Here is a 9585-nt window from a genome sequence, read left to right on the forward strand (position 1 = left end):
AACATACACCAAAGATACAGTCCAAAATGTCCTAGATAGATACATCTTCAAGTCATGATAGTGCTTGGAGAGGTAAAAAAGATCACTTTGAAGTAAGATCACAACCCCAACCATGAAATCATAGTCATGCAGCTATAAGACATAATTAGAACAATCTTATAAAATGGAAAAGAGTTTGATAGCAATCTTCTTAACAATCACTAGTCAGTCAAAATGGATGCATTGTAGCAGCTCAAAGAGGAAAGGATCGCAATAGAAGAGATTCATAGTCACTATAAGAGTAGCCCTCCAGGTTTCAAATACACAAATCAAATACCATTGAATACTATTGTGGCAGTCATTATAAAATCAAGAGCGTAGAAAGACCTGTAGCAACAATTATAAAGACAGACACCCCATATGGATAGCAATCAAAGAACATAAGATTTATGAAAGCCATACACACTGTTAGAGAAGCAAATAAGGAGGCGTCAAGATTAATAATTATATGATGGATATATAGGTAGGAACGAATCATAATGTCAAAAGGATAATACACAGTCCCAACCACCTAAAGAGTACAAAGCTTAAAGGAGAATAACTGTCAAATGTACCGCCAAAAGAAATCAAAATAATGAATACATCACAATGCAATAAGGGTGGTACACAGGGCATTGAATATAATCCTCATTCACCAGCAAGTAGTAAGCTATATTCATTTACACAAGATCACTGCCAATAGAGCCAATGATGTGTAGAGTAGAAGGTCTAGGCTCAAAATCTCTTCATAAGGTCGTATTCATACAAAGAAAGAAGCCTTAGAGAGATTCAAAACTAGTAAACCAAGCATGGACTGCCATTAAAAGACAATAAACCCTTGCAATACCAAGAACAAATGATGCATTCTACAGGCCCTTCATAGAGAAGAAATAACAGAAGGAATAAGCATAGATAGAGCCATAAAGGAAATTTCAGAGGATTTTAACAAGAAACCTTAGATATCAGACATGAATAAAAGCAAGGGATTTGCGCCTATTCTTTTCATTCACTTCATGAAAACCCAGTCACAATCAAGTATAACAACAAAGATAGAAGAGGAATCGTATACATACCATGCAAAGATGAGTTCATCTAATGCAAATCCCAGTTGAAAGCCTCCAAGTCGGTTCACTTCAAGCTATAGGCAGAACCCTAGATGCATGTCGACCAGAGGAGGAATCTTCTCCGAGAAGACACAGGAAGACAAAATGAAAAATGAATGCATGTTAGCGTTTTGAAGCTTCTTTTAGCCTTTCTCAATGCCCTAATTCTTTTTTATTTTCATGGGCTTTGTTTTAATTTTTAAAGTTTCTATTAATTGTAATGTGGTCAAGTTTATCTCCCACAAGGACTTCAAGTCCCAATAGTCATGCTAGCCAAGGGGTCTTTAAACCCATATATTTCATTAAGTGCATAACTTGCTTAATGTATTTATTTATTAATAAATGGTATTAAAAATAAAGAATAAAATATAAATACCATTATTAATAAATAAATATAATAATTAAATTATTAATTATTTTATTTTTAATAAATAGAAGTAAAGTAAAAGGTATTATAAAGATTATTTTAATCTTTATTTAAAATACTTCTATTTATTTAAATAAAATAATTAATTGAATAAGTGCATTTAGGAGTTTTTTTTGTTCTATGCATGAAAGCATAATCAAAGAAATGTAAAATAAATATTAAAGTGGTGTTCTTATAAAATCACCTTTAATATTTATTACATATGCATAATAAAGGATGAAGTCATGTAGATATATTAAATATTAAAAGCGAGAGTCATGTTGACTATGCTTTAATATTTATTCTAAATTCTCTTTATTACACAAATCATGCATAAGACAATGGATCAGTTCAACAATAGTTCAGAGGTGGTTTGAGGTAGTTATCAACAAAATGAGGCTATTTTGAGACTCTTTTTTGGGTTACACATTGACTTGAGGGCTTTTTGGTAGTATTGTTGCATCTTTTCATACAGATTTAGCACCTACTTTTCAGGCTTTTTCCTTGTGCTCGGATTCCAGACTTGAGTTCACCTTTTTGGGAGTGTAGTTCATTCTTTTAGGGTTTGCATGCCTTATTTTTGTATATAGAGGAAAGCTTGTTATCTTTTTCCTTAGTTCTTGTCTTTGCTTTTCTCTTGCCTTAAGAGAATTTCAGAGATTTGTAGCTCAGAGATTGATATATAGAGATTTGCAACAGTTTTTTAGTTCTATATTTTAGTAAGATTCCTTTTATTTGTAGAAATTCATAAGTTTACCTTGATAATTGTGTTTGTTCATGACAGATCTGATAGAAGAATTTTTGTGTTTCATTTGAAACTTTGAATCTTTATCTCCTTAGTGTGCATGCATCATTGCTTTTTCAGAATCACAGGTCTTAGTTTGTGTTGCAGGTTTTGGTAAATTTGTGTTGAGAAATTAACTTTCCTTCCAAGTTTATTAATTACTTAACCTTTATAAGAAATGCTCATGTGATAGGGAAGTTAATTATTCCGCATAGATGAAATTTCTAATAGATTTTTGTGAGTCATGATAGTTTTATCATCATAGTTTGGTGTATCACCTCCTAGAATAGTTTTTAGTTTTCAAGCTTGATCAAACCACTATTTACTCTTTTCCATACCCATCATTAGTTTAGGAGGTATTTCAAAGGGAGCCGACCCATATCTTGGAGATTTGTTTCTCTTTCTGAGTTTACCCACAACTCGAGTTTTGTTTCCATGTTGCACCGGATTGCATAATCACTAGTACTGATTTTCTTTGCAGAAGTAGGTGCATCCTCTATGACAACTGCTATTTCCAAAATGACCTCCAAAATTGAAGAGAATGCCTTGCCTTCACGGTGCCAAGACTATGCATTGATACCACTTGTAATGAAATAACTTGTACAAATAAGGAAGATAATATGAAATATGTTGAAAATGATTTATAATAGCTGAAAGTATTAAGTCACTTTAAGGGGGAAACCTTCAAATAACTCCAATGAGAACACCTTTATTGTGTCTCATAATAATTTGAGTCTTCAAATAATGATTATAATAACTGTGAGAGTTTAGTAATGATTATTATTCTCTTTGTAATAATATTGTAAAATGTATAATAATATTGGAGTTCTCAGTGTAATTGTATTGAATGTATTTTGGAACCCCTTATTGGATGGATTATAATCTACCCACATAAATGTTGAGGGAGCTACCATTACTATTATTATGTCTCGAAGTTGGTGTTGAATACACATGTTGTTTCTTATGTTTTCATCATTCTTGATACATTGGGTAAATGAATTAGGTAGAAGGTGAAATCTCTTGCCAAGATCTTAGGAGGGTGATAGTTATTTTTGAATGTTTAGTTTAGGTTGAATTTATTTATGTGTGTCCAAGGCATTGACCCTAAGTATTAGACCTAAATTTTTGGATAGGAATACAACTCTAAAAAAGGATTTTGACACTAGAAATGACTCTAATGGTATAATTGAACTCCAATACCACAAGTGGACATTGGAGGAATTGGGTGCTAGTGTCATGTATGGATGCTAATTCCTTCTTGGGTGCTATAGTCCTTTATGAAATTGTAGTCTTGTAGATCCTTATGTAGAGGACACTTCTATTCCTTTCGCATACAAAAATTTATATATGAAATTTGTTCCACTTAGTCTTGCAAGTCTTCACAACCTTCACTCTATTGACAAGTGTCATAATTGGCAATTTACTCCCACTTATGCATTGGAAGTGTTTCCTTACGTAAAATTGGCCAATTGTCATTCCAATTGGTTGAGTGTGTGTACCTCCTAATTGAGTATACCAATTTATTTCCCTTTTGTTTGGGTGTCCTTGATTGGAAAATGTTCCCACTTTTACTTTGGTGAGCGTGTCATGCTTGTAGCAAACTAACGATCATTATGACTAGTTGAGGTATGGTATCTCCTAGTTGTCCCACCTCTTTTATAGGGTTCTCTCAATGTTGAGTGTCATTCAGTGTGCTTAGGGAGTGGATTCAAGGTAGATGATTCCCTCATGTTCTACTCGTGTTATGTTCACAAGATAAAATGATCATAGGTTAGGACCTAATAATCGTCATGGAGAATAATTTAACTATAGTTTAATTATGGGGTCCACTTCCCATCTACTTATTTTTTATTTCCTTGTCAAGTTTTCCTATTTTTGGCTTGTAATTGTTCGTTTTGGACAAATTTTAATTCCGGGTTTTCCTTTTGTTGGAGTGGAGATAGATTTTTTGAGTGGTTCTTTTTGGTGGAAGTTTTTGGTTTGGAGGAGAGAGTGTTGCTTTAAGTTGGGGTTGCAAGCATTTTATGATTTTTGGAGTGATGATATAGGATTTATTTTTATGTGCACGATTTCATATTATTGTTGATAGCTTGTTATCAAATCTTCAATGTTTGTTTTTACAAATTTGGACTATGTTTTAAATAGCAAAAGATTATTTTTGATTTGTGAAGGACGTATCATATAAATGATTGTTTTTCTTCCCAAAGGCATGGTCATTTCTAGTTTCCTTTCTATGAATTTAAGTTATTGATATGTTTGATTTGAGACAAGGGAAAGAGAAGAGTTTAAGCTTTCACTACATCAAAGTAGCTCCACTCTCTTGTAAGATCTCACCATGGTGAGTTTGTCATGTGGTTTGTGAGTCTTCTGCTTGTGGCAACTTGTTTGAAACAATGGTGATGCATTTTAGTGTTGTAGATATCTTGTGTGTTATTGTGCTCAACATGACACTTTGTGTATGCATTAGTGTGTAGTGCGACTTGGCAATGTTGTATTCTTAATTATTGAAGTAATTCTTATGTTGTTTTTTACAAAATAATTTTGTCTATTTAGCTAATGCCTTAGGTGTGAGGCTTTGAGCATTACAAAAGATAATAGGTGGTCATGTAGAGAATGCCTTAGGTGTGAGGCTTTGAGCATTACAAAAGATAATAGGTGGTCATGTAGAGAATGCCTTAGGTGTGATGTGGATGTAAGTAGTACTGCAACAATGAAGCTATAATTATATAAATGAATGTTTCAAATATGATTGAAACGTTTAAATAAAAGATAACTTAAGGTTAATCCTTAAATACAACTCTAAAGATGACAAATGAAACATTGTACATTATATATCAACATATAACAACTCATAAAAACAATTGAATAAAATCTAAATTTAAAAAATTTAAATTGATTTCCACAACTCTTAGACATAAACTTTAGATTATTCTTACACATCATAAATCTAAATCTAAAAGAGAGATAAACTTTAACCAAAAAACCTACCCATAAAATCATTTCTATTTTTCAATTGAACTATAAACTCCAATTTTTTATAAAAATAAGGTGAACCTCAAAAAGAAGTGGGAAAAGCAAGGTATGCAATTTTGATCATTAGAATGTCTGAAATAGATAATATGATGTTGACCACGTGGGTAGGCATGGTTGGCTGAGATGAAAGCTGGCAATCTGTGGAGGAAATGGTTTTATCGAAATCCATTGGCATGAAGATGGGCACCACAAATTTAGTTATCCATTGATATACATAATCGACCTATACCATCTCTCTTTTGAATCACAGGAAGAGGAGAAGGAGGTCTAGTTGTCCATGGCTCTGGCGTCCTCCACAACAGCTGCCATTATGGCAGCACTGGCACCAGCACAAGCACGGGCATCCCTCTCTCATTCTCATTCTCACTCCAGACCAAGAGTCTCTCCTCTACATTCCTCCTCACCACTGCCATCATTCAAGGTTTGTGTTTGTATCCTTCAATCATTCTGCACGTGAAAAATTAGTACCCAATTGGTGATGTGGAGGCCTTGAATTAACCACAGGTGGTTTCACATGATACAGAGGACAGAATTTTGTGGGCTGAATTCACTCTCTCCTTCAGTAAAATTCTACGGACAGGGACGTCAGAGCTCAGCCTTCCAAGACGCACTTGCCCATCAGCTTACAGCTAAGGTGAGTAATTGTTATGTGCTTGATTGATTGGTGCTTAAATTTTTTCAGTGGGTTCCTAATGTTCATGGATGTTGAGTCAGGCTACAAATTCTGTGTCTGTAAAACTAGAAACTGTGGCTAAATTGAAAGTGGCCATCAATGGATTCGGGCGTATTGGCCGCAATTTCCTTCGCTGTTGGCATGGCCGCAAGGATTCACCCCTTGAGGTTATTGTAGTTAATGACAGTGGTGGTGTTAAGAATGTAAGTGAACTTCTTCTTTCACCTTGAATAGCTTTTTTCTTGTCTGTCAGTTTTACCAAGGATTTGAATTTTGATTCATCTGGCAGGCTTCTCATCTTCTGAAATACGACTCCATGCTGGGCACTTTTAAAGCTGATGTGAAGATTGTGGACAATGAAACTATAAGCGTCGATGGAAAACCGATCAAAGTGGTTTCAAACAGAGATCCCCTGAAGCTGCCATGGGCAGAGCTCGGAATTGACATTGTCATTGAGGTAGTTATGAGATTTTCTGTATCATGTACCCTCTGGAATTTGTAAATAGGCATTAGGATTATAGTGGTGTGGTGATTGCAGGGCACTGGAGTGTTCGTTGATGGACCAGGGGCTGGGAAACATATTCAGGCCGGGGCGAGGAAGGTAATCATTACAGCTCCTGCTAAGGGTGCTGACATCCCAACATATGTTGTGGGTGTCAATGAAGGCGATTACGCCGATGAGGTTTCCAACATTATCAGGTACTCTTTGGACGTTGGATCCATTCCCATTGCCATTCACCTCGAAACTTTTACACAAATACCTTTAGGTATTACAATCTGTTCAATTGAGATAAAGATTTTTTTGTTCATTCTTTACATGGGAATTAAATGTCATTATGCTGGAATTCAATGTAAGAGTTGGTATATAAGGCTCTTTATTATACTAGATTTGGCTGAAAATATAGTTATTCAAAATTGAAGAGTTTCAACGAATGCACAAGGTCGGTCAATTAAGAGAATAATGATATTCTATTAAAAGATGTTTTGTAGTGAAAGGATTTAGATTACAAAGAGAATATTTTGATTATATAAATCAAGATAGATATCTAAGTATATAAGATATAACATGCATCTTAATCTTATGAATTGAGACATAAAATAATAAAATATCTTATGTATATCTTAAATAACCTGATTCTTATTAGATGCTGTTCACACCAAGTTGACTCTGATTCTTTTGGGCTTGTTTCTGATTTAGTGGTGCAACTTAATGTGCAGCAATGCCTCCTGCACAACAAACTGCCTTGCTCCATTCGTCAAGGTCCTGGACAAAGAGTTCGGTAAGCAGCAGTTCATAATATTTCAATGTTGCCCCAAATCCCCAAATCAAGATGTGGACTTATGAGACCCTGTGACTAATATCCAGCGTTCTCTGTGCAGGTATTGTGAAAGGAACAATGACAACAACACACTCTTACACAGGGGACCAGGTGGGTATTACTGATTCACAGCATCAACGTTAAGATTGAGTTACAGAGCATGAATAATGAGTAATGGGTGTTGCAAATTGTAGAGGCTTCTGGACGCATCTCACAGGGACTTGAGGAGAGCCAGAGCAGCAGCCCTGAACATAGTTCCAACCAGCACAGGGGCAGCCAAGGCAGTGTCTCTGGTGCTGCCACAGCTGAAGGGGAAGCTCAATGGAATTGCTCTGCGTGTGCCCACTCCCAATGTCTCTGTGGTCGACCTGGTCATCAATGTAGAGAAGAAGGGAATATCAGCAGAGGATGTGAACAGTGCCTTCAGGGAGGCTGCAGAGGGCCCACTCAAAGGCATCCTTGCTGTCTGCGACGTGCCCCTCGTTTCTGTCGACTTCCGCTGCTCTGACGTTTCCTCCACTGTCGACTCCTCTCTCACCATGGTCATGGGCGACGATATGGTCAAAGTGGTCGCTTGGTACGACAATGAATGGGGCTACAGGTACTCACTCTTCCTCTCACTTTCATTTCTTCTTTTCATTGCCATTACAGATCTGTGGTACCACTGCCCAATAATAATGATGGATTTTTAAATTGAATGGTTATAAGGCATAATAAATGATGAATTTAAAAATGAATGGTTAAGTGTGTTAGAGTTGGAGTAGTATTAGAATGAGTGATCTTTCATAAAGATCTAATGTTTCGCCTGTTAACATCAGTTAGAGGCAATGAATGTAAAAGATGGGTTCTTGCCAACCACACTACTCATGAAATATGGGTCAATGAGTTTGAATGAGTATTAAATGTACCATGCATAGAGTTGAATTCTTGTGAGCTACACTATTCATATAATATGGATCAATCATTTTAATAAGCATGAATGTACCATTCATTATCATGAAAGATAGATTCTTGAAAACCACACTAATCATATAATATGAATCAATCGATCCGAAAATTACAAAATAAATCTCAATAACAACATCATAATTATTATGATGGTTTTTTTGTACATTCTTGCAGCCAAAGAGTGGTGGATCTGGCACATTTGGTGGCATCCAAATGGCCCGGGATAGCAAAGGGCGGAAGTGGGGATCCGTTGGATGAATTCTGCAAGACAAATCCAGAGACAGATGAATGCAGGGTCTACGAAGCTTAACTTGATTCACTGTCACACGCTCATTTTTGCACTTTAAACCACTGTGTATCCTCCTCATCTTTATCTCTTCTGTAATGACTCGACTTCATTCATAGCGTACAAAGCTCTGGATGGACCAGGGGAAAATAACGAATTGTACCCGCAGAATCCACCATTCCGAGATTTTAATTCTTTTTTATCTCCAGCAGTGAACGTTGAAACCTTTTTTGGCTTGTGGATCGCAGCCAATAACGAAGAATTTGGTCTGTAGTTAAGATTGTAGTTAAATTTTCTAATCTCTTCCATGCTTGTCATGATTGTCGAATAGGACATTCTGCTAGCAGTAAAAAGAAAGATTAATTTGTTCTCTTATTTCCAATATACATCTTACTGAAAATGAGAAAACTTGCAGGTGAATCTGCAGTTAAATTTGACGGTTTTGCCTGTCCATGAAGATTTTTTTGGAAACCGCTACTCGCCATATAATTTGTATTTATGGTCATCAAATAAACATTATGTTTATGTATACGAGATGCATTTACCACTATCAAATATACATGTATGGTTATTATATCAATCTTGTTATTTAATTAAACTTATTAGATTTCCAAGTCTATGAATGATTGTCAAAAATTTCTCGATTCAATTATGCATAAATTTTTGCATCAACATTTTGGATCACATTTTGTGAACCATCATCAGGATGTAAAACAACAACTTATTATATCTTTCTTGTTATTTCAAAATATTTGAATATTTTTCTAAGATATATGTGGTATGTTTCATCCATATAATTTGTATTTGTAGTCATCAAATATATAGTATGGATATCATGTCTATTCATACAATTAAATACACATATGTGTCCATCATGTAGATTTTGTCACTACTTTAATATTTTTTGAATTGATTATGCAATCAAGTCAGAATTCGAGATAATGAGTTGTATTTTATTAAAGCATGCCTCAACCAGCTTTACTACATGAGGAACAATGCTATTAAGTATGGTGAC

General features: G+C 35.2%; 1 protein-coding gene across 2 annotated transcripts; it reads left to right on the forward strand.

Moving 5' to 3' along the window:
* The first annotated feature begins 5570 nt into the window (after nt 1-5570).
* Nucleotides 5571-9150, forward strand: LOC131079570 (glyceraldehyde-3-phosphate dehydrogenase B, chloroplastic). 2 transcript variants are annotated; one of them, XR_009114000.2, is made up of 10 exons: nt 5571-5765; nt 5868-5978; nt 6059-6220; nt 6307-6474; nt 6556-6716; nt 7236-7297; nt 7398-7447; nt 7531-7937; nt 8459-8836; nt 8986-9150. XR_009114000.2 is itself a non-coding variant. In XM_058017553.2 (9 exons), the coding sequence occupies exons 1-9, from the start codon at nt 5622-5624 to the stop codon at nt 8592-8594; spliced, it is 1401 nt and encodes a 466-aa protein (XP_057873536.2). In that variant the 5' UTR covers nt 5571-5621; the 3' UTR covers nt 8595-9005. The 2 variants fall into 2 exon arrangements, 1 of the variants encoding a protein (XP_057873536.2); XM_058017553.2 differs by having other exon boundaries at nt 8459-9005.
* Nucleotides 9151-9585: the final 435 nt, after the last annotated feature.

This window comes from Cryptomeria japonica, chromosome 9 (genome assembly GCF_030272615.1).
Source record: "Cryptomeria japonica chromosome 9, Sugi_1.0, whole genome shotgun sequence".
NCBI lineage: Eukaryota > Viridiplantae > Streptophyta > Pinopsida > Cupressales > Cupressaceae > Cryptomeria > Cryptomeria japonica.

Bases quoted from the DNA above. Each gene is read 5' to 3' on its own strand.
- LOC131079570 (XM_058017553.2), top strand. From the start codon at position 5,622: ATGGCTCTGGCGTCCTCCACAACAGCTGCCATTATGGCAGCACTGGCA. The intron at 6,221-6,306 runs GTAAGTGAACTT...TTCATCTGGCAG, and splicing joins ACAGTGGTGGTGTTAAGAAT to GCTTCTCATCTTCTGAAATA. The intron at 7,938-8,458 runs GTACTCACTCTT...ACATTCTTGCAG, and splicing joins GACAATGAATGGGGCTACAG to CCAAAGAGTGGTGGATCTGG.